The sequence below is a fragment of the Atractosteus spatula genome, chromosome 16 (assembly GCF_055471065.1).
Source record: "Atractosteus spatula isolate fAtrSpa1 chromosome 16, fAtrSpa1.hap1, whole genome shotgun sequence".
Lineage (NCBI taxonomy): Eukaryota > Metazoa > Chordata > Actinopteri > Semionotiformes > Lepisosteidae > Atractosteus > Atractosteus spatula.
Genome location: NC_142721.1, coordinates 1,081,866 through 1,106,019, shown reverse-complemented (window position 1 = coordinate 1,106,019; position 24,154 = coordinate 1,081,866). Strand labels below are relative to the sequence as shown.

At 44.6% G+C, this 24,154-nt stretch overlaps 2 protein-coding genes across 2 annotated transcripts; both read left to right on the top strand.

Moving 5' to 3' along the window:
- Positions 1–220: 220 nt before the first annotated feature.
- On the top strand, positions 221–17,006 carry cat (catalase). The gene is made up of 13 exons (XM_088935228.1): positions 221–901; positions 2,903–3,074; positions 4,197–4,307; positions 6,002–6,132; positions 7,219–7,323; positions 7,621–7,746; positions 8,718–8,909; positions 10,328–10,480; positions 11,608–11,746; positions 12,714–12,844; positions 13,755–13,862; positions 15,109–15,192; positions 15,757–17,006. Exons 1-13 carry the CDS (start codon positions 836–838, stop codon positions 15,811–15,813), a joined length of 1,575 nt encoding a protein of 524 aa, XP_088791354.1. The 5' UTR covers positions 221–835; the 3' UTR covers positions 15,814–17,006.
- A 1,845-nt stretch (positions 17,007–18,851) lies between these two features.
- LOC148819353 (dispanin subfamily A member 2b-like) lies at positions 18,852–20,173 on the top strand. The gene is made up of 2 exons (XM_088934997.1): positions 18,852–19,077; positions 19,592–20,173. The coding sequence occupies exons 1-2, from the start codon at positions 18,898–18,900 to the stop codon at positions 19,760–19,762; spliced, it is 351 nt and encodes a 116-aa protein (XP_088791123.1). The 5' UTR covers positions 18,852–18,897; the 3' UTR covers positions 19,763–20,173.
- Positions 20,174–24,154: the final 3,981 nt, after the last annotated feature.

Sequence of the window (24,154 nt, the reverse complement as noted above, 5' to 3'; positions counted from 1 at the left end):
ATGAAAGCAGCTTCTGGAATATCGGTTGCATTGAGCGTGGTATGTGAACTGATGGAGCCGAGCCCGGTGTGTCCTGGCAGCGGTCCGGGGACCGGGAGGAGCGCCCCCGGGAGACAGCCTATAGGAGGCCGGGGAGTGGCGCTTGAGATCTGGGCTAAAGTGCAAATGCGGTGCTACACCCTTGAGGTGCCGAGAAGGCAAATGGGCCTCTTCGGATTCGCCCATGAAAGTGTGCAACATATAGATTAGTCGTGATCGTAGCTCAATCCCGATGCCCCAGCCTGCGTCTCATTTCAGACAGACCCCCAGCGGCGTCATGTAGCCGAATTATTCACATTAACTCCCCTCTACTGCAGGGCAGATACCTGGAAAAGATCACTTTTAGGCAAGGGACGGGCACACCAGACCAATGGTTCTGTCAATTGTTACAATGGGAAACGCTGATGAAATCTCGTTTTTTTATACACTACTCGGTGTTTACATCTAACTTTTCACAAATGGGGATGAGAAAAAAAAGTAAATATTCTGTAATATTCTGTTACGGAAACCGAAAACACGTCCCAAATCACTGAGCGCGTTCATCTTTCTGCTCTGGAAGAGAGCCGATCCGTGAGATCAGGAGCGGGTGTCCTGTGCCGGACCGGCCGCAGCAGCGCTGTGACTGCCGGGCGGGGCCTGCAGGGAGGCGGCGGGGCGACCAATCGCAGCCCGGGCTGTGGGAGGAAGGGCAGGCCGCAGCCCGGCAGCCCCCAGCCAGCTCCCCGCTGGAGTACAAGAGCAGCTCTCACGGCAGGGACCAAGTTCACGTCTCGGAAACACCTCTGCAGCCGTCGGGATGGCCGAGAGCAGGGAGAAGTCATGCGATCAGATGAAAATCTGGAAAGAAAGTAGAGGCTCCCAGGTGAGCCTTTTTTTAAAACAGATCTGTATCCTGACTGTAAAACGGGTTTGAACGTTAGAGATGAGCTGTTTGTGTGTGTGTGTGTGGGCCTCGAAAAATCTAAACAATAAAATCCCTATTGCAGTGAAATTAAATTGGACTTTTTAGAGATTCCGGTGCACTTGCTGCATACTTCTTTATGTGACGTTGTTTTGCTGGGTTTCTGCTTCGCTTTTGTTGTTTATCTTCAGCACTTTCACTTTCCGAGCAGCTTTCCACATTGTGCTTTGCCTTTAAAACGGCGGTTACGTGGTGTATTGTGTACTGCCCGGTTTTAATTTAAGTGCATTGCGTTGCATGTGGACCCTAATAAAATGACCCGTATTCCCACCCAATGGGGTAAACGTGTGCTTGTTAGACTACACTGCAGAACGCTTTAAGCGATTATAGTGGCTTTCCCCCCATGGTGACACGCATTAGCGCGGTTAATAAAACTTCTTTGCTGTTGTTCGCACCCCGGGGATTTTGCGAAGGAGTGACGCCTTTCCAGTCCGACCTGCAAGGTTGGCAGAGAAAAAAAAACAGCTGACCCATTCTAGCGTCATGCAAAAATCTGTATGTACCAGTTCAAATATTGCGGTAGGTAAAATGTTCTGTAAAGAGTTGTCGTCACACCTGGCGTCTGTCGCTGACGCAAAACGGGTAAAGGACCCGTTAGTTTCAGTGCTTAGCACGCAGGGCTGTATTGGAGAAACGGCCTCGTTTGTTACCTTTCTCATGTTCTTAATGTGGGATGTCTGTCAGTACTTGTGGGTCACAGTACTTATGAGTTATGAAAGAGAAACTGTGTTCTTTGTCACCAGAACCGTTTTTTTATATGTAAGCTTTTATTTCATTATGCTATCTTCCCACCCCTGGGCCAGTGTAGAAAAAGCTTCTCAAGGTTGGAACCAGGCGCCTCAGAGGTCACGTTTATTTTGCTTCTTTTCGGAAAGCTAGTCAGTCACATGCCTGCGCTCAGAACTTTGCGTTGTGCTGATTGCGGGGTGACAGCGGCCGGGAAGGGTTGGTTCTTGCAGTCCACGCACCCCAAGAAGCAGTCGCAAACCGACATTCCTATGAAACAGTATTGTTTTCTTATTCTTTGATTAGTGCCAGCGTTGTTACGTTTGGTGTATGGAGAATGAAAAGTCAACACGAATGTTAAAAGAGAAAGAACCGGTAAAAAGGTTTATTCCACGCTGAAAAGAAAATAAAAAAAATTGATTGCTCTAAATGTGCAGCTGTATTATTTTCTCATCAATTGAGAGAATACATAAGCCCAAAGCAGAATGAAGAAACATAAAGTATAAACAGGTTTAATTACGCTTTACATATGTATAGTCAACTGTAGCAGCAATAGATTCTTTCCCTTATTAGGTCTCAGCAGTGTGGCATAGCTGTTGTTAGCCAGTGAAACAGTTTTCTGCATCTTGCAAGGAATATCTTGTTGGAATATCAGTTATCTCTCACTGGTTTACAGTGCTGAAAGCAGGACCATTAGTTATCCAGTGTGATTTGAACGGTCAGCCTCCCTACAGATTTTGGCACGTTAGTCCTTAAGGTTTGGCCAGTGGGTGAAGAAGGAATGACATTGATATCGCTGAGGCAGTGCATTGACCCATTACCCCGGTGCTCTGGCCAAATTTCCCCCTGGTCTTTACCCATCATGGCCTCCTAATATTCCCCATCTCTGAACTGGCTTCATCACTCTGCTCTCCTCCGCACTGAGAGCGGGTGTGTGGGGAGCGGACTGGCTGCACACTGGCGAGAGTGGAGGGGATCCCCATGACCTGTAAAGCGCTGAGTGGAGTTGTCCAGGAAAGCGCTACATAAGTGTAATGATGTCAGTATTATATTATTTGTTCTTGGACATGTAAGCAGCATGTGGACAGAGGTTTTCCTGTAATAAGTAATCAAGCAGTGTCCCAGCCTGCGTGTTGGAGCCGGCTGAAGGAGAGTCTGTCTCTGGTCGTTCTCCAGAAGGCGGAGACTCTGACGACGGGCGCTGGGATCCCTTTGGGAGACAAGCTCAACGCCCAGACCGCCGGCCCGCGGGGCCCCCTCCTGGTGCAGGATGTGGTCTTCACGGACGAGATGGCCCACTTTGACCGGGAGCGCATCCCGGAGAGAGTGGTGCACGCCAAGGGGGCAGGTGGGTACAGCCAGGGCCCAGGGCGCCCCGAGGCGTGTGTGCGCGAGCTGGAGAAAGTGCCCTTTCCGACTGCAGCGCCGGAGACCCGGTGGCACAGGGGTTGAGTCAGGGCCTCCCCACGGCGGGGGAGCGCTGGGAGAGACTGTGGGTCCTGTCCAGAATTCCCTGTTCCCTGAGCTCCAGCTCCGCAGTTTCAGAGCCGGGACAGGCAAATGGACAAAAGAAAGTGGTGGGGTTTGGAGGGACTCTTTCACTGTGCAAATCTGGCCCCATCATCCACTTGCACTGAGTCATAAGGGAAAATCGCCACTGCTGGAAAGTTTTTTTTTGATGATATTTTGTGAGAACGTGTACTGATTGTGAGATGTTTTCTTTGATATCAAGTTTTTGTTAGGGGGGAAAAAAGCCTTTTCAGGAATGTCCCTAGAAGTCCAGTCTCTGTCACTAACTCAGTGTTCGACATTGCTGAAATTAACTGAGCCTCTTTGTGGTCTTTAAATGGAGTACAAATCCATATTCCTTCTTTAAGTGTCTCTGTACATTTTCTTTGATAAAAGCTGCATCGAGATGACTGCTCAGGTAGCTACTTCTGTGGCTCCCAGTCCTTTGAGTCTCAATGCAGCATAGTTCGTTCATGTTGCGATCCTTGTTGGAGTGTTGTGGTTAATGTTTCTGCAAGGCATTTAATCCCTGAGACTGGTGTTGTAACAGAGATGTCAAAAGGGTACATTCCTCAGCTGCTGGAACTGAAGGCCCCTGTCTAATCCCAGTGTGCTGAAATCCTGTTTTTGGTGTTCTTGGCAGTAAAAATGAGCCTTGAAACTCCTGGCTTAACGTGAGCAGAGTTAATTGTTCACAACAATTCCTTTGTGATCAGGGGTAAACTGGTGTTTTGTTCGCCACTTTGGGTGTTGTTGGGGTTTTTAGGAATGCCTGTGAGAATAGTGTACTGCATTGGGAACTTTTATTTTACTGCCAAGGACAAAACCTCTCCTGTTTCCTTGTGAGGTCTGCACCAGTAAGCACAGAGACCTCTTGTGGTGGGAGGTGTGAACTGCAGCAGGGGTGGGGGACTATCTGGGGTGCGTTGGCTGTACAATGTGAATTTCCTTCTGTTTCCAGGAGCCTTTGGATATTTTGAGGTGACCCATGACATCACAAAATACACCAAGGCCAAGGTGTTTGAGCATGTGGGAAAGAGGACACCTACCGCTGTGAGATTCTCCACTGTGGGTAAGGAAATACCGTCACACGGCATTCTCTGAGTGTCAGCCTGGGCTCTCTAAATACTGAGACATACTTAATAAAATTGTTCCACCCTAATTCTCAGTTACATGCTGGGTCTGTTTAACTGCGTAATTGTAAAATTAATCAATAGGACTAGCCAGATTTGGAGGTGTTTATATGTGATTGTACCTCAGTGCAATTGATGTTTTCAGTAATTCATTGTAAAGGACCTTAAAGAAAATCCTATTTAGGCCTGACTAGGAAATTAGAAATTAATTCCCAGGCCCCAGATTTAAGTAAATAGTATTTTTATTTAGTGGTCTTCTGCTAACTCTTGCACACACTCCCTGAGTCTGCCAGCACATTGTTTACAAGTCCACGGTGAACCCTGGACTCTGCCCTTCTGTGCTGTTACAGATAAAATCTGGATTTGCAAGCACATTCTGTCAAAACAGATTTCATTAACATGGTCTTTATGTAACATATGTCTTTATGTTTACTTGTGATGTGTGCCAGTCTTTAATCTGCACTGGAGGAGATACCCAGGATTCCTTGGTTGTGTTTGAAACTATGGTGAAACAAACAAGCATGTTTTACTCACAGGGTGAAGAGTGAGGCTGACAGCACCTGAAAACCCCCAAAACAAAATATCAAGGCATTTCAATCTTCAAACTTGGGGAGTTAGAAAAAGTATAGAGGCACAAAGCGGGGGCAGTAAAAAAGTAAATCATGCACACAGCAGTATTCCAGCTTTTCCCAGATAAGAATGTTTTCCAAAGCCCAGTGTGACCGGTACGTGAGTAGTGCTGTATGTTCCCTGATCCACACGGATTGCAGGTCTTGAATGAGGTCTCGGGTGGAACAAAGCCCTAGACCAAGTATTTTATTCACAGTGAGTCTATCTCTTGTACGTGGTTACAGGGTTTACAAAAACAAGTCCATGGTGCACACTGAACTGTGACCTTCTGTGTGGTTGGTGAAGCCAACTATTCACTGTCCCTCCTCTCTCTAAGAGTAATGCTGCCTATTCCATGACTGATTCACCAACTGCACTGCTTTAATTATTGTTTCCCCTCAATGTAAATGTTAATCAACAGAATCGCCTGGTCAGACTTAATACTGCTCACAGAAGGGAGAGCTGGGTGATAATAACTGCCCCATGCTGCAGATCGCTCTGGAAAGTGTCTCAGAAGTATTTCCTATAATCTAAGCTAATACATGTTGTTGTTGTTTTAGGTGGTTGTTTAAATTGAATCTTTATTACGATAGGCAGAGGTGAGGGCTTGGGACTTGTCGCGAGTTAAAATCCCAGGTGCTGCGGTTGTATCCTTGAGTATAGTATCACACTCAGTTTCCTCATAGCATGTGAAAGTTTGTCCTTAATTCACTTACCTGGTAGAATGCTGAAATGAAGGTAACTGAAGTGCAGGTATCAAGTTTTTCATCTTTCATCTTAGTGTCGCAGAGCATTCACTGAAATTGTACCTGAATGGGCGGATTGAAATTCAGTCCCAAGATTTAAAGATAAACCACTTGTGAGTGTGTTTCCAGGTTGGTGTCAAAATTGAATGTCAACAGTAGGAAACAATAACCCCAGGGAACAAAGAAACTGTAAGTGATTAAAGGTGCTTTTCTCTCCCTGAAACCTGATCAGTAGGTGTGTGCCCAGCTTCTCATTTTTAACGCTTGTATTTCTGAAGCTGGGGAGTCCGGCTCGGCGGACACTGTGCGAGACCCTCGTGGGTTTGCTGTGAAGTTCTACACCGAGGAAGGAAACTGGGACCTGACTGGAAACAACACCCCCATCTTCTTCATCAGGGACCCGATGCTGGTGAGTCCGGTCCCTCTCACTACCGGCTGCACAGCCCAGCAGGCTTTCCTGTGGTTTAAGCCTGCATGTGCACAACAGGAACATGTTTAAACACAACACCATGTCTCTGCCTTTTCCTAGTTTTTCAGTTTATACATTTTCCACTGCCCACTAAGCATGGTGTGAAAGAACTTGGCAGTCTCTGCGCAGCGCTACCTGAGCTACCGAGAGTCTTTGGGTCTGCACCAAGATGGATTGAGAACATATATGTCACGTCTTGACAGATTCCTGGTCTTTCAGTGATTATTCTTCCAGTATCTGAAGTTCAGTGAACCAGACAAATTGAATGGGTTTTGCTTTGAGAAATATGACTACAAAAAAGTCTATTGTCAGTTAAGTAGTGGTAAGGTCTACAGCAGTACAGAAATGGATCTTGGTTGACGCAAGATCCTGACTTGAAAAACATAACTGAGGTGTCTGATCATGTTCAGTGGAATGCAGTTGCATGAATCTATTTTTCTCCACAATGTTTAGGGATATTTTGTTGCTCATCTTAAATGACTTTGTGCAAATAAGGAACTGTAAATGAGGAACCAGTAGTGGGACCCGACTGTTCGAAGTGGGTACAGAAATGGCCATAAAGGCTGCTGATGGCCAGAGCTCTGAACCTCAGTGTGGCAGGCAGTCAGCCGAATTCCCCTCCCAGAGGAGGCCGCGGTCAGTCCTCGTGACCCCAGGGCCTGAAGCTGTGCTCCTCTCTGTTTAAACGTGTGGGTCTTACCACACACCCGCTGAAGCCTGGAGAGTGCCGACAGTGTGTCAGCTAGGTCTGTGGGAGAAGCTGACGAACTAACAAAGACATCGAGAAACGAGAGGAGGGTTTGGTTTTGGGCTCTCGTTAGAGGAAAATAAGAGTGTGGATGTGCCCGTTTCATTTGAAATGTGGCTTGCTCAGTCATTTTTCCCTAGGCCTGTAGCACGCTGCCTTGCTTTGTTGGCAACTGATGACAATACTTACAGTAGGTTGCTGCAGAAGAACGTGTCATCTCCTGTATCTGATGTTTCCTCATGGCTTCTACAGTTCATAGCTCTCTTCCCTGTCTGCAGTTCCCGTCCTTCATCCACTCCCAGAAGCGCAATCCTCAGACCCACCTCAAGGACCCTGACATGGTCTGGGACTTCTGGAGTCTGAGGCCTGAGTCCCTGCATCAGGTACAGAGATGCGCTTCTCTTGCCCAGCCTTTCTCTGGTGTGGGAGAGGCTCAGACATCTTCCCGGTTTCCTTGATTTCCTCCAGTGGACCCTGCCGGTCACTCCAGAGGCTAATCTGCTGCTGGGGAGAATGAGGTTTCGGCAAAACAAAAGCTTCCAGGTTTATCATGCCTGGTCTTTACTGGTGGTGGAGGGGATCCCCATTACCTGTGAAGTGCTTTGAATGGAGTGTCCAGAAAAGCGCTATATAAGTGTCAGAAATTATTCCTACTGTGTTCCCACTGATTCCTGGTGTAGGTCACGTTCCTGTTCAGTGACCGGGGCATCCCCGATGGGCATCGTCACATGAATGGCTACGGCTCCCACACCTTCAAGCTGGTCAATGCTGCAGGAGAGGCTGTCTACTGCAAGTTCCACTTCAAGGTAACGCCAGGCCAGGCTGTGTCCAGGGCATGTGTGCAAGGAGATGCCAGTGAGGTGGCCTTGGTGCACTCCTACAGACTTCAGACTAGAGAAGGTCTTGACCACAAGTCTGAACTTTGGGCATTGAGGTTCGATTTCCTGCTGTATGCTTAAGCATCAGTGTAACTAATGAGAAATAATTCGTGAAATGTTTAAACATTTGCTAAAGTGTCAGAGCGGGTGATACCTGTATGCATGCAGCAAGTGAAATATGAATCATTTGAAATTTCAGGTTTCTGTACCAGCCTAATGTAAAATCCCTGCTTCAGGCAGGTCTCACAACCTCACAAATGGGCCAGTACAGTAATCACTCGCTGTACCAGCAACCACTATATTCCTTCTCCTATATGCAAGATGTAGCAATTCTTTTTTTTCATATAATGAGCCTTATTTCACTCTTATGAGCTGGTCTCCTATAAAGCATATAGTACAGAATAATACCTAATAATGCATTTTCTAACAAATATGATATAAATATTGTACTCTTCTGCAAAGGGGAAGGATTGTAGTTTTCCTATTTATGGTTTATGCATCGGCTAATGACTTTAACATGTTACTCGAATAAGTGACCTTAAATGTTACTGCTTTCTTACTTGGGTACCATTCTGTGCAGTAAGGTGAAGTTTGGGCGTCTGTACATGTTTGAGTTTTCACCTTATGAATAGTTTTCCAGACTGCGTTAATCTCGTTGAATGATTGGTTACTGTGCTTTTATAGGCTTTGTTGCTTCGTAACTGTGGGACATTTTCGTCCTTCTGTGGAGCAGTGTAATAATGGGCCAGTCCTAATGCTGGTTTCGGTTCCTCTGGAGGGCGTGGCTGACGCTGTGACACATTAAGAAGCCAGTAGTCATGGTTTTATTCACATGGTGCTCTTCAGGTCTGGCCTTCCCCAATGACTGTAACCACAGAGGCTGTCTTGTGGTTTTGCAGACTGACCAAGGCATTAAGAACCTGTCTCCAGAACAAGCAGAGCTCCTGGCTGCCACTGACCCCGATTACAGCATCAAGGACCTGTACAACGCCATCGCCAATGGCAACTACCCCTCCTGGACATTCTACATCCAGGTCATGACCTTTGAGCAGGCGGAAAGTTTCCCCTTTAACCCCTTCGACCTGACCAAGGTGCGTACGAGAGACCAGCCTCCTGGGTGTGCTGGGTCCTGCTACACCACTTAGATCTCTTTGCTTTTTAACTCACGGTTTTGGAGGTTCCTGCCAAGTCTTGTTAGTTTCTATTTTGAATTAAAGAAAAAAGCATTTAACCTTGGCAGATCTGTATGACCAACTGCAAGATATTTTAGATTTTTTTCATATAATGGGGAGCAGTTTTAGATCTGGAGCACTAGGTTTGAGAAGTAGCTTTTGTAATTTGTGCTCGACGTTCAAAAGCAGAGAGTGTGAAATCTTCCAGATGATTAGAAGTATGGAGTTGGAAATGCTTAAGTGGTTTATTTTTAATTTTTTTAATAATTGATGGTAGTTAGGGGAAAAGTCATTAGAATTTTTAAAAATCTAGTTAATTGTTTTCCTGTTTAAATTGCTGGAATTATCTTGTAAAAATTGAACAAAATGACTGTAATAATCTGTTAGTCCCTGTGGTTGGTTGTGGTTTTGGTGCAAGAATTTATTCTTTCAGTGAGAAAAGAGGACGTTTTAATCTGGCAAATGGCCTAGACAAGCTTCTGTGTAGTTTTTCTTGTATAACCATTCATGACCTGGAGGGGAGACTGCTGGGAAAGCTAAGGTTGCTACTGAAAGAGGTTTTAGAGGGGCCAGTAGGTGGCGCTCACCCTCCTGTCTGCAAGCTGCGGCTGCACATTGGTAGTGGTGTAGAGCGTTTAGAGTGGAGTGTCCAGAAAAGTGCTATGGAAGTGTCTTCTTTTGGTAAAAAGTCAACTTCAGTCTCAGCCTTTTAAGAATATGAAAATAATTTTTGTCTGCATTTGAAATAATTGCACTAAGCACAACACTCATGAAGTCTGTGTTGCCTAAGATGTCCCAGTTCACAGCTCTGCTTCCGGGTCCAGTGTTTTTAATTTTACAGAAAGAACAAAAGCCTCAAACACAACGTGTGCTTTTAATACATTCTTGTGCTTCCGAATCTGACCGCTAGAGGTCAGGCTCTTACACGCTACTGTTCGTACTAAAGAAGCAAAGGATATTCTGTTTCACTGCCACTGCTTGATCTTGTTCTTGAAACAGTGGGGCTCGCTCTTTTTTCCTTCCTGTTTGATTTTTTAAAAAGGCTTTGCTAGCTGCAGGTAGCTTGAGGTTTTTTTTGTTAATTCCATTTTTAACTTTCTAGGCATTTGAATGTGGGAAGCAATGATTTATTCTCTGCTCAGTCCTTTCTCTGGTGTCCGGTGCTTGAAATACAGACTCAACGGACAGACGCTTCTACTTCAGTTTTCTGGGGTTTTTTAACTGACCTGTGCTAAAGGAAGATGCTGTTGAATCCGGCGTCACCAGAGCTGCAGGCCCACAGGCCGTGGTGCAGGCCCACACACCTCCCTTATTCAGCTCTGTTCTTCCTCACTCAGGTCTGGTCCCACAAGGATTACCCCCTGATTCCGGTGGGCAAGCTGGTGCTGAACCGCAACCCCGTCAACTACTTTTCGGAGGTGGAGCAGATCGCCTTTGACCCCAGCAACATGCCCCCTGGGGTTGAGCCCAGCCCGGACAAGATGCTGCAGGTGGTTATTTCCTCCCGGAGGAGGGGCTGGCGGAGCCATCTCGTGTGTCACTGCAGAGCTGCGCCCGCCTGTGTGACGTATGGAGGCTGTTCTGCAGCTCCTCTGCACAGCGGACTGGCTGGGGAAGTGAGCGGACTGATGCGTTTTGGGAAATCTTCAGCTTTGTGTTTTGGGAAATGTTGATTGTGATGGGGCAAATGGTAACGTAACACTGTGAAGCAAGGTCTTATGAACCCATTTGTACACTAACCACTTCCAGAGCAATTTCACAATCCTGTTGATTTCTGGGACCTCCGGTTGTTCCAGAGCCCCTGTCGCTGTTGTGCAATGCAGGCAGGTGCCCTTCCTATTGCAGGTTTTTAGCTTACGTTTGCCATTAGGTAGATGCTTCACTGTTCCTTTCCACCACAGCCTGAGGCCTGTACAAGCCCTGGCGTTCTAATACGTTAATCGTGTGTCCATGTATTTCAATATGACCTCACCTGGGATTAAGGTTGAAAGCGATATTGAGAGATGAAGGGCTTTCTTCACACTAGGGCAGTTCTGCTTGCATGATATGGAATTTCTGTGAAATGGGGGGGCTGAGCTGCGTTCCCAGATCTCCAATAGTCCACACAAACCAGGACTGAGGGGCTGTCTCTTGCCATTCAGAGACAGGTTCTTTGGGTGTTCAGAGTCCCATTTTAACAAAACATACTCTTGCCTTGAGGGAAAATCCCTTGACAATGATAGTTTGTTAGAATTGCATTGGATAAACCACCGCTTGCCCTAGTGAGTCTCCACAGGCCTCGATTGAAAGGTTTGTCACTCTCTTCCCAAATCGCCTGTGACCCACGTGCAAGTGTTTCAGTTTGAGACGGGTGTGTGCTCACTGTGCTGTCAAAGCAAACGTTGTTAGGAATAGCCATCAGTTTTCAGAGAAGGCTTGATATTCGATTAGGGATCTTTTAAAACCCTGTCGAAGGCACGTGACTCATAAATGCGCAACCCTTTTTCTGCAATCCACCTCTGTGTTGAAAATGCTGTTTCTGCATCCTGCCAACTGGTCTTCCTAGAGAAGTACAGCCATTTGCCCTAGATGGGCTTTGTGGCATGAGGTTAATCTTGAAGAGTTCTTCTGTCTCCAGGGTCGCTTATTTTCATACCCGGACACGCACCGACACCGCCTGGGCGCCAACTACCTGCAGCTGCCTGTGAACTGCCCTTACAAAACCCGGGTCGCCAACTACCAGAGAGATGGGCCCATGTGCATGTTTGACAACCAGGGTGCGAGACTCTCTCTACTTTTTAAAAAGCGGTCTAATCTTCTCTTTCTGTGTCCTCTGTCATGCTTAGTCATGTGGGGTGTTGTTGGAATCTTTGTACTGGCACAGGAGAGGTGGAGGTATGTAAAAGCTGAGCCTACAGCACAGGATTAACAGGGGCCACCCCAGGGTATCTAAATACTCTCTAAACAAACAAGTGCTCACATTACTCCTGCCCCTGCGTCCCTGCACTGGCTTCAGGTTTCATGTCAACTTCAGAATCCTCATGCTCACCTGTAAGGCTCTGCATGGCTTGGCTCCTCAGCACCTGTCTGACTTACTATCTTCCTGCTCCCCATCGTGATGCTTTTGCTTATCTCCTTCTAGTCTTTTGTTTGTCCCCCACGCTCATTTATGTTCTGCGGGTGACAGGGCTTTTCCTTGCTGCACACCAAAGCTCTGGAGTTCTGTCCCTAAGAATATCAGTCAGACACCCTGAGTGCTTTGACATCCAGACTCACAACCTTCATCAGAATGCCTTTCTGTTGAATTGGTGTCTCTGTTCATCTACTGCATTTCGAATCACTTGTCTTTTAACCATTTTCCTGTAAAGCACTTTGAGAAACTACTTGTAAAGATTCTGTATAAAATGTTTATTGCATTCCTCAAGACAGTGTTGGATCAATAAATCTTAACAGAGTTGATAAGGAAATGGAAAAAGTAGCTTTAGGAGGTATAAGGTTCCCTGCCAGTGCTTCTGCTTATGTTCTTTAATCTTTTATTGTGAGCTGATCTGCATGCCAGAGTAGAAAGTGTGGTGTAAACTTTGATTTACTGTCTGCCAATTCCTTTATTGCTCTCCTCTTCCTCTTTCAGTCTGCGTTCATGGTTGGTGTCTTGCATCCTGTGTGTTGATCCTGGTGCAGTGGTTCTGTCAGTGTTGGTGGTGGAGGTTTAAGATCTGAGCAGAGGCTTTTGTGTTTTTGTAGGCGGAGCTCCAAATTACTACCCCAACAGCTTCAGCGCCCCCGAAGCCCAGCCCAGATTCCTGGAATCTAAATTCAAGGTTTCCATCGATGTCGCCCGCTATAACAGCTCTGATGAAGACAACGTCACCCAGGTAGAGCGAGAGAGACAAATACGCTGGATGGGCTGAGCATCCCTCCTTCATTTGTCATCTTTCTCGTGTTTCTGCTCAGCTCGATTTTCATTCTTCTCTTTGGAGAGATGCTTGGTTCTTCTTCACTGTGCTAACATGAGAAGAAGCGTGGGTAAAAACTGTGCTTTATACAGTTGCAGACTGAAATATTCAGCTTTCAAAAACATTATTAAAATCAGTTTGTTTTAATGTGAGATTTATAGAGAATCTGTCCGTTAACCCGTTCAAATGTCATCATCTTTTCAATGTCTTTGCACATATTGGCGTGGGTTTCTGAGGATGTTGAGTAGTTCATTTCTACGTTTCAGCAAGGGGAGTCCATAACAGGAATTTGTTTTTCTTTTTGTGCTTTTTTGTTAAAGGAGAAAAGTGATTTTGTATTATTTTGGTACTTTTGTGCATCATTGTCCTGATTTAGATTCTGCATTTCAGTTACAATTTGCAACTGTTTCTTTTTAACAAATTTACAGCTGAGCCAATTTTGTATAGGTGCATGTAGCCAATTTGTAAGTTAACTGTGGTCAGTAAAGTTGCAGATAAAGAGTACTAATGAGGAAGAGCAATCCGTTAATGTAACCTCAGACAGGTTGATACAATCCATTACGTTACAAGGGAAAACAAAATTCATGTAGAAGTAAGAGCACTGCTGTTTGTACCAGCATTGCTCCATCTCCACTATCACAACTGCATGCGGCCTGTCTGCAACAGCAGGGAAGAGGGAAGCTGTGGTTTGTGTGTAACACAGCAGACAGAGAGGGGCCAAGGCTCTGCATCGGCCAGTAAATACAGCAGGTCTGCAGCTGGGACTTGAACCCACAACCCACCCTGATTTTTTTAAACCCATTTGAACGGTGTGTCCCCTCCCTGCCAGGTGCGCACGTTCTACACGCAGGTGCTGAGCGAGGAGGAGCGCCAGCGGCTGTGCCAGAACCTGGCCGGGCACCTGAGGGGAGCCCAGCTGTTCATCCAGAAGCGCATGGTGAGTGGGCACTGGCGCTGGCGCGGCGGCCGGCAGACTCTGACCCCTGAAGGCAGCTGGGGTCATGCCTGAGCGGGATCTGCGAGTGTGGCTAAGCAGGCAGCACAGGGAAGAGGAGGGCGAGAACAAAACCCGCCAGGCCGCAATGTGAAAAACCCCTCAGCCGAGGACGCGGGCAGTGTGCAGCCTCCAGTCTCCTAGGGCAGTCTTGGATCGACCTTTCAGGCTGGTTTTGTGCTAAAGGGAGATAAAAAAAGGTTTAGGTTTTTGGTTGAAAAGAAGATTGAGACCCAATAAAATCATAGAATTTGCTTAAGAAGGAGGTAGTTGGTTCTGAAACCTACAGACTTTTATAGAGGTAAGGGATGAAGTCTCTTGCTCTGCTTTTTAAGACCCGTCATACAGGTGTGGCCTGCAGTGTTTTCTCTTGCTTTTGTAGCTGCAGACATGCTTGCACAACAACTGCAGCAAGACCACAGAGCCTAAAAGCTTGTGCTGGCACCATTGTGGCAAGAGGCCTAATGGACTTAAATGGAAACATTTAAGACCCGATCTTACAGACCTGGGGACTGGGAGTGCCGAAAGCACGGTTTCAGGGTGCTGGCCTCTCACAGACCGAAAGCACCAAACTTCTGAATCCTGCTTCTATGTCCTTGTCCTTTTTGTGGCAGAAGAAATGAAAACTTGAAAAATCCTAGCTTTTGACATTGGAGTCTAAAATATAGTATTTTAAAATCTTGCCATCATTTGGTAGAACTGATTTTTTTTTCTGTACCAGGTACATGAATACAAACTAAAGAGTGGACCATTTAGCTATTCAGAATTCTTACAATGTACCTGGCATGGCATATTTGTGGATCCCCCTAGTATATCTGTTTTATAGCCCCAGGCATTTTTTCAGGATTGGTAGGGTAGTGGAACAGTAAGTGCTGAGGATGAACATCCTAAATTTTTTAAGCCCTGGCAGATGATGCCCATAAAAGCTCTGTACACTGTAGTACAGCAGGAACTGTCCTGATGCCCAGCATCTAAAGCATGCCACTGTTGAGCTGTCTTGCCTGTGCTTGAGATGACTCTGAACAGTGCTCAGCTGAGCTGCTCAACCTGCTGAATTCACATCACTGCAGAACCTGAGCTCGTTGATCCCGCTCGTTACCAGTTGAACGATCAAGGAGACGGCGCAGGACTGTGGCAGGACTGAATCTGGTCCCCTTGGCTGATATTTCTGCCGCCGGTGATGTTTCAGTTGCAGAACCTGATGGCTGTCCACCCAGACTATGGGAACCGAGTGCGGGCTCTGCTGGATAAGTACAACGCTGAGGCCGACAAGGTAGGTCAGGAGTGCTCTGAGCACGAGGCGCTGCCTACTCCCCTGTCCCTGATCCACGGTTCCTGTGCTCCTGAACCGTTCAGGGACAGTCGTCGAGTAAAAAACCGCTCATCATGGGGAAAAATTGAATAACATTTCGCACGTTAGATTCATGTTCTACAGCCTCCTTTTGTACTGCAGCGGGCATTTGTTTATCACTTATCTGATTTGCCTGTACATTGACATTCCTGTATGTTTTTTTCAAACGGCTGGGTTTGGCCCCACAGTTTTGAAGAACATGAGACTTGTTCCGATCAAGAGGAGGCCATTCGGCACTCAGTCCCTAACTGACCCTAGGAGAGGGTCTTGGGAGGAGCCAGGGTATTGGGTTTGACGAGACTGCAGGGTAGCTTGTTCCCTGCTCCCCCACCCCTTGGTGCAAATGGCCTTATTTGTTTATATACTGTAGTTTTACTCCAGCATGCATTACGTATGAAAATGTTCATCCTTATAAATATCCATTTTAACTGTGAACTGACTTGGATTTCAGGATTAACTGACCATAAATGTTTTCGTTTCCTCCAGAACGTGATCCGGGTCTATTCCCCCAGCTCCCAGTCGCTCGCTGCCTCCAAGATGTAATGTCCCAAGTCTGCAGAGACGTGCCAGTGGACACCACGGGCTAATTGTGTTATTCCTGCTGTTTCCTGACATGTAACAATAAGCTGAAGAATCGGATTCCTAATGACGACTAGTAATTGGATTCTTAAACACTTAGGATAAGAATTGGTTTTATAAGCTAGGTTTTGAATTTTTCAACTAATCAAAAAGTTTGGCCAGGCAGGGGTAAAGCTTTTAGGTCTGGCTTAGTGATCACACTTTTTTTCCAGGGAAAAGCAGTTTGTGTAACTTGTCTGAAAAAAGTGATTGGTGTTTTTTTTTTTGTCAAATTTGAGTCCCATTAACATGGCTAATAGGACTAGTTTCTGAGACAGACACCTGTATGAGGAGACGTAGTTCCACTTTTCTAACTACTGGAGGGACAGATACTGCTCACCTGTGCAGTGGGATGAGGAGCTGAAGGATTTGCAGTGTTTCAAAAGTGGCATCATGTGATTGAAAGGCAAAGCCTTACCGATTTCATATCCTGTTCTGTCATGCATGTCAGATTTGTTTTTTCATCCAGATATTGGAGACTGCACAATCCTGCAGTTGTGGGTTACTGTTTGGGGAAAAAAAAACAACTTCCCCTGCTCCTCAGGATCTTTGCATTGTACAGTTGGGCACCAGTGCAGTACCAGTGATGCCATTTTTGAATGGGGGGTGTACAATGCACTGCTGTAGGCTCAAGGAAACCAGGTTCAGCGGAGACAAATCTTTTGCATTTGGATAATATCCTCTTACATCAGTCCCAGTAAACCTGGCACTGGAAAAAAAAATGCTTTTCCTAAAAGTTGGTTTTCATGTTTTGCTCATCCGAGACGTGTGGTGGCCCACGGAAGCAGCACTCGCAGAGTCTCCAGTGCCAGAATGAGGCTGTTAATTAAAGACTTGTGCTTTCTGAAGGAACCCTGTTTAATCTCCTTACTCCGTCCATGTGCATGAGGAGCAGTAGTCAAAAACTGTTTTGAGCAGTTAAGGTTGAAATGTTCATTATTTGGAGGGAATTCTTCCTTCTTGTTGGGGAAAGTAAACTGACTGTCAATGCAATTTCATTTTCGATTGATTAACCTGCTGATTTATTATATACAATTGTTAACCTCCAGCTATGGATGCTTTCAAAAGCTTGGTTTTCTAAACAAATCTGCTAATAAAGTGACTTTCTTTTCAGTGGATTTGAAAGTTTTCCCTGGTGATCTTTTTAGATTTATTTGAAAAGACATTTATGGTCTGGGAAATCCAGCTTTGTACCCTTGATTTCTTGAGGTTTTTTAGTCGGCAAATGTGTAGACACTTATAGCACGTCAACCCAGACAGCAGCCTGTACAATGCAGGTCTAGGCCCCACAGAGATGTGATTTTACAATTAATTACCTGTCTGCAGGTATTGGTGGAAGAGACTTGGATGGACTTTGACCGATTCAGATTACACCTTTGGGGAAAAGAGAATTTCAAGCAAGATCTTTAAACTACAGACCTGTCTGAGCAACCAACCTCATATCTGAGTGTAGAGAAAAGGAAAAGGTGGTGCTGGGGGAGGAGGGAGAGTAATAAGGGAGAATGCTAGATCCTGTAATGGGAGCAAAGGTGAAACCATGCTTTACAGTTAGAATCGCTAAATCCTCTCTGGATTTTTTCTGGAAGGAAGCCAGAGTACCCAGAGGGAAACCCTCATGAGCCAGGGGAGAACATGCAAACTCCACACAGACAGGCATCCAAGGCTGGAATCTGCTGAATTAATCTCCATACCCCTGTACTGTACTGAACATAAAATTGCAGCATATTTGTCAGTACTTTCCCGATAGCTGTTGCATTTCAAGTAATCCAAACCAATTAGGTGTTTATGTACAGCCACCACTGAGAGGGGGGAAAAAAATCTTCCAACCGTGAAACAAAAACCAGGATACACAAAAAAGTACAAAAGAGAATGAGGTTGTTGATTGCTGTTTGTGGATCTCTCTGATCTGGCTATCAGTTTCTGCAAAACAGCTGGAGAGCATGAGGCAGAGCCCACCCATTAAGTAATAAAGGTTTTCACTTTCCTTCAATTTTCATTTGTGGTCTCTGGCTTCTGTTTTACTAAAGTGTCTGAATTCTAAGGGGTTGATGATACTATTGTCACTGAACACTGATTATTGCTAGATTTGGACTGAACTGTGAACCAAATTTTAAACCTTTAACAATTTTGCACACATTTGGGTGCACCTCTCTGAACATCCTGTTGGCAGGCTCTGCAGGGCATGCAGCTAATGTCCTGTTCACCTACACCTTGCAAAACACATACAGGCCTGAGCCTGTGGTTTCCATTCTCGAACAGCTCTGTGCCAGCTTGGTTTCCTGTAAATGCGAGTTTGTTGCCAAAAATTGATTCGTTTGTGGTTTGGAATGAAAAACCAAAATGTGTGCTATGTTCTCCTACATTTCAAAGACTTTCTCAACGTACAGTATCTGTGTGTTTTAGCGGAAAGTTTTACATGCAGCCATCAATTGCATGTTACTGTAGGTGAAAGCGATTAACAAGTTCAGGAAGGATAACCATGACATTTATTGGTAAATAAACTTTGATTGATTGAAGTCAGTCTTACACAGCTGGTCCTAATTGCCACCATTCCAGAAATTAGATCCAGTACAGTGTATATCAAACATCTCCCTTCGCATTTGTCTGAAGCATCCCTCCACCTTGCAGCTGTCCCATGGTTCTCTCCTCCCTGACTGGGGTTCGAGACCTCTCATCCTGGGGCCAGGAGGCTGCCCATTAAGCCAACAGGATAACCAAACCTACAGCATACCATCAGAAAACCAGAACATTCACAAAGGCATCTCATGCTTGGAGATTGTTGTCTGTAGTAAAATATATTTTCTGAATATACTTTTACCAGTTCAGGTCTTCTCGGGTCTGGTATTTGTTTTTCTGTTCATGGGCTTCGAGAGGTCTTGCCGATGGCTGTGGTGCAATCGGCCTGAGCCCGCCCCCCGCTATCAGAGAGAGATATAAAACAGGGCGACAGAGCTGGGACCCACCTCACACTCCTCACGCCGCTAGAGCCCCGGACACTCCTCAGCCTCCATGACGTCCACGGTCGCCACCTCCAAGGTCGAGGGCACAGCTCAGTTCCCCCAGACCGTCGTGGTCGAGGTGGGAGATAACCCGAACCTCATCCGCGATCACATCGTGTGGTCAATCTGCAGCTTCTCCATGCTCAACTGCTGCTGCCTGGGACTGGTGGCGTTACTGAATTCCGTAAGGGTGAGTAGGGCTCCGTTTTTCGTGCCTTTCTCTTAGAGCGGATTTCATGCTAAAGTTTCTTTAATACACATCAGAGCTGCTGTTCTGCGGACAACCTACTCCATTATACACTACAGGTGCAATTGAAAATGTGATTATCTTTTCTTGCCTTAAATCTTTTGGCTGTTCTGTTGCAGGTGTTGTATGTGTTAAAATTCCTATACTGCATCACATCAACTGATAATCTTTGTCAGTTTGAACAGTATAATATGTATAACCAGTAACTCTGTTGGTAAAGTTAAACCATTGAAAGGCTACTGCGCAGTACCGAGTACAATCTGGAAACAGGTGAATAGTTTAGCTGCAGTAGCGACAGAAAAATAAATAACAACGATGTAAACGGTCAAAATAAAAAATAATGAATTGCTCCACTTACACTGGGTCGCGCTTGATTTCTACATTTAGATTTTTCCGGGGATGTAAAAACTATTAAGTTAACTTATTTTTGTATCACCACGTTTGTTTTTGATAACAGGCGAGAGACCAGAAACTTGTGAGGAACCTGGAGCTCGCCAGAATCTTCGGGAATCGTGCGCGAACTTTCAACATCGTCTCCAACGTGCTGTCGCTTCTCACAATCGTGATATTTCTAGGCATATACGCGGCAGCAATCGGCCATGTCATTTCATCTGTGAAGAGAACATAACTGGACCTTTTGAAAGACCGCAAAGTAGTTTTGCTTCTGTCTTGAATGCTTTTTAAAAAGGGCATTTAGTATGTTAATTTTTTATTTCAAAAGCTAAGGTTATAGCAAAAAAAACGAACTATGCTTTTGTGAAACACCCTTGATTTCTGTGCGTAAATGCTTGTGATTTTGTTATCATCCTGCTGTTAGTCCCGCAAGCAAGGCTTTTGTCCGTATGTCACTTTGAGCTTAGTAACTGTAAGAACTGTTAAGAGCTATTAAAATTGCCAAAGCAACCGTGAAGAAGCAAGAAGCGATTTCTTCTGAGATTCTCAACTGCACGTTGGGCTCAAATATTTAGAAATCTGAAAAAGAAGATGAACGATCCGTGCTCGATGTGCGTAATCTTGTAATTAAAATTGTTGGATAAAATGCTGTGGATTTAATGTTTCCTCATTGTTGCTGGGAATAAGGTGTACATAGATTATTTTGTGTACGTTTATGAGAGTGTGTATATACAGTGTACGGCATATTACAGTTTTTGAATATCGCATCATCATTACTGTTCCTTAACAATTTGAAAGAAGTTCTGAAAATTCCGAAAATTGCAATTTCAATTGATCACTGAGAACTAATATACAGCAGGTATGTCTCCTGTGGAAGATCCTGGGCGTTGATACTGTGACTCGAGGTACCTTCTGCCCATTCACTGCTTGCGCAACAAAACCGATCGGCGATCCTTTCTTCTACGAGGTAAGATACAGTAGTTCAAGACAAACCACAGACCTGCACGCCCGTTCTGGGAGCCGTTAGTGCACTACGTTGTAACCTACAGGACGTAGCTATGAAGTGAGATCAACTAAACCGATGCCGTTTGTGTCACTAAGACTCAACCAAAGATACTTTTTGTATCAGTGATATTAACAAATCGAATTAATTTAGCATGAAAAATGAAAGTAGGCTCAGCAAACCACTGCGATATAAAATAGGACAATTTTAAAATGTTGCAGAAATTTAAACTTGGATATTTCTTAGTTACGATTGGTTAATATAAATCTGAGTTATGAGGTATGCACTTTACAAATCTATCTATTAATGCAATTTGGATTAATGAAGTTTGTCTTAACTCTTGTATTGTACTTAATTTGTTTTAAATATATAATTAACAACATGAATTGCCTATTAATAATTACATGTTAATAGGTAATTATTTAAAGATCACCTTTCTTATAATGTTGCGTTAAGTTCAATCAGAATCGTAAAGAAGCAAAGAAGAATACGGAGCACGGTTGTCTCAGATCTAGAAGATCAATATTATCACTAATGAAGAGAATCTACACGCAAAAAACACTTTACAAAAATGAAAACAGATTGGCTGGTACTGTACAGTATTAAAACGTCTTGCAAAACCCTTTGGGCTTACTGGTAAAAAAAAACGTTTAAAATGTAGTTTAGGGGCAGTAAAAATATTATTTCACGCAAATAATCTGTAGAGAAAAACACAAAAAAGCACATTTTGCTGCACAACTTCTATGTTATTAATAAAATTATGTTGGCCAGTTACATTTTCTGCAGTGATAACACGATTTCAATAAAAAGTGGTCACCGTTTTTATTAAATACGAGTTCAAAAATACGACACCACAGAGACGTCTGCCAAAAAAAAAATCATCATCCAGTGAACGTGCAGTAGATGATTCAAGGTTGTGATCAAGTCTCAGTTACAATGGATTTTGTACAGACTCGTTTCAAGCTCTAGAGTTGTGGTTTTCCACATCTCATACAGCATTCCTATTTGTTAATGCACAGTGAGCCTCTTGGGTCACTTGCAACGAACTTCACGAGTGAGTACGCAGCTGCGTACTAAATTGCGGTTTAGTTAGTACGGTACTTTCTGGAGATCATCTCCAGCTCCGAGTTCAACTGCAGCGAAAAAACGTGCGGAACAAAGCTGGAGTTCAGATGAACTTGTTCCTAATCCGGTTCCCAGGGCTCGGCGTTGTTGTACTAATTAGCCCGAACTGCAGGGGACTGTGCATCAGAACATTTCAATTAATCTAATTAGTAGGCTAATACGTAGGCCATGTTAAAATATAGTTTTTACTTTGTCTGTTTCTTGTTTATATTGAAACTAAATTTCCTGACAAATTAATGTTAGTTTTTAATTTAACAATTGCATTTAGGCTACAATTCACCGGATGAGGGGACGTAGTTATTAATGAGATACTCAATTGCAATTAGTCACGAAACAAAGGAGAACCGCAGCTGCGCCTTTGAAACAGAACGCTACAGTATTATTGCGGCTTTAATTTCGTGTAACAAGACACTCCAGACGAACAAGCGGACATGTCGCTACTGCTAAATCGTTACAAAAGACACCAACTAATGACCAGTAAAGTTAAGTTTTATTAACATATCTGGAAATTAAGCTTTATAAAATTACTTGAGCAAAAAACAAAAACGTTTATTGTTCCTCTGACCTTCTAAGCATTTCTATTTTTTTAAGTTAATACATTTCTTTAGCACGGTGTGCCTTTTGCTTACTTTTCAGAACTTTAATTTTCTCTTGAAATAAACTTCTCTCTCTCCTCCTGTGTCAGTACATTTCAAATTAAGTTCTTTTCTTAGTCAGTTGCAACATCTTCTTTTCAAAATGGGGAAGAGCGCGTTGGCGTGTTGCTTTGCTAAGTCGTGGTTATCCTTTACGACGGTATCTTCTGGCACCTGTGCACAATCCTACAGCATTACAAGAGCAGAGCTATAACTGGAGTCATAAACACGCAAGAAGCCACATTGAACGAGCTTCTGGAGTTGTAAAACAACGCTTTGCTTGACTGTCATTTGGTTTGCGTACCAGTCCATCAAGAGCCAGCCCCGTCCTGTTGGCATGTGCAGCCCTACACAACCTTGTGATTGACTGGGACGAGCCGCCTCTTCCGTCTCCAAGGCACGCAGCACACTCTGGCCGTTTCAACACGGTCATTACTGGAGCACAGCCACACCACAGAGAACCATCAGAATCACTTTCAAGATGCCGAAACGTATGCTTGGGTACCACCCATTTCCTCTGATAACCACAAATATGGAGCCCCATCACAATAAAATATTTAACAGATCTGTTCAGTTGACTCTCCGATATTAAAGAACACATTAAAGCTCACGCTCCATTTATATAACCATTGGCTTTAGTTCTGTTGTCTTCACTCCCTATGATATCTTAGGATTCACAGCTAGTAATAATGACTGGCATTAAACGTATTTATTAGAAAATGACACTTTTGTTAATACAGACGTATTAATAAACTTCATTATTAATAAATGTGGTATGAATGTTAAGCAATTTGAGTTAAATATTGCAACAATTCTCCAAGCGATGGATGCATAAATTCAGTACGTAGTGACGATATTATTTCCACTACATTCAAGAGCCTTCTAATGCGATCTGGCGTTACGCCAAGTACTGTACTAAGTTGCTTAAAACCCTATGAAGAGGTGGTTTAAGTTAGTCCGCTACTTTAGTCTTCTCTAGAGGGCAGAAGCTGTTACCTTGTGTTCATTGCAATTGAGAACAGGTTTAGTACGGCGCTGCGGACTAAGCAAAGCGGCAAAGTTAGTTGCAATTAGTCTTAAGGTAGATCACACATTTAGACCGCAGCTGCCTACTAAGCACGGGTTGAACTCCCGTTAGTACGCTACTTTCAGTTCATTGCAATTGACCCCTTGTGTTTTTACAAGCCTCTTAGAGTACAGCAAAGTGTGTCCAAAACAGGACCTTTGACGTCAGTTAATAATTGCTTTCACTTATATAGTGCTTTTCTGGACACTCCACTCAGCGGTTTACGGGTAATGGGGACTCCCCTCTACCAACCCCACCTGGATGAGGGGACAGAAGCCATAGTGCGCCAGTATGCTCCCCCCACAGCAGCTCTCAGAGTGGGCACAGCAATCTCAGTTTTCCCAGCAAGTCTTCCATCCAGGTACAGACCAGGCTCACACCTGCTGAGCCTCACTTGGTTGCCAGATGTGAGTTGTAGGGGGACATGGCTGCTGGCAAAAAGCTTTGCCCCGTGTGAGGATCGAACTCACGACCTTCAGATTATGAGACTGACACGCTAACGAGGCTCAGTTGTAACATCACGCTGGGGACGGGGTGCAGAAAGTCTCCAGAATATTGGAACAGCGCTGCAGTTCTGAACTCGACAGACTGAATTGTGAAGCAATGGTTTCGTTTTAACAGTCTTCCCATCAAGCTCTTTCTCCCCCCCAAGAGACAAGTATCCTTACTGGGCCAGACATTATGTTTGGACCTGAATAAAAATCCCACTTTTGGCACAGATGAAGAAAAACGGAGGGGAAACACTGAAAAACAGAAAGCAACTCTGAATATCTATCACAATGTGAACGTAAAGTGAAC

Coding starts and splice junctions, on each gene's coding strand:
- LOC148819353 (XM_088934997.1), top strand. CDS start 18,898: ATGACGTCCACGGTCGCCACCTCCAAGGTCGAGGGCACAGCTCAGTTC. Junction 19,078..19,591: donor CGTTACTGAATTCCGTAAGG/GTGAGTAGGGCT, acceptor TTTTGATAACAG/GCGAGAGACCAGAAACTTGT.
- cat (XM_088935228.1), top strand. CDS start 836: ATGGCCGAGAGCAGGGAGAAGTCATGCGATCAGATGAAAATCTGGAAA. Junction 7,747..8,717: donor ACTGCAAGTTCCACTTCAAG/GTAACGCCAGGC, acceptor GTGGTTTTGCAG/ACTGACCAAGGCATTAAGAA. Junction 11,747..12,713: donor GTGCATGTTTGACAACCAGG/GTGCGAGACTCT, acceptor GTGTTTTTGTAG/GCGGAGCTCCAAATTACTAC.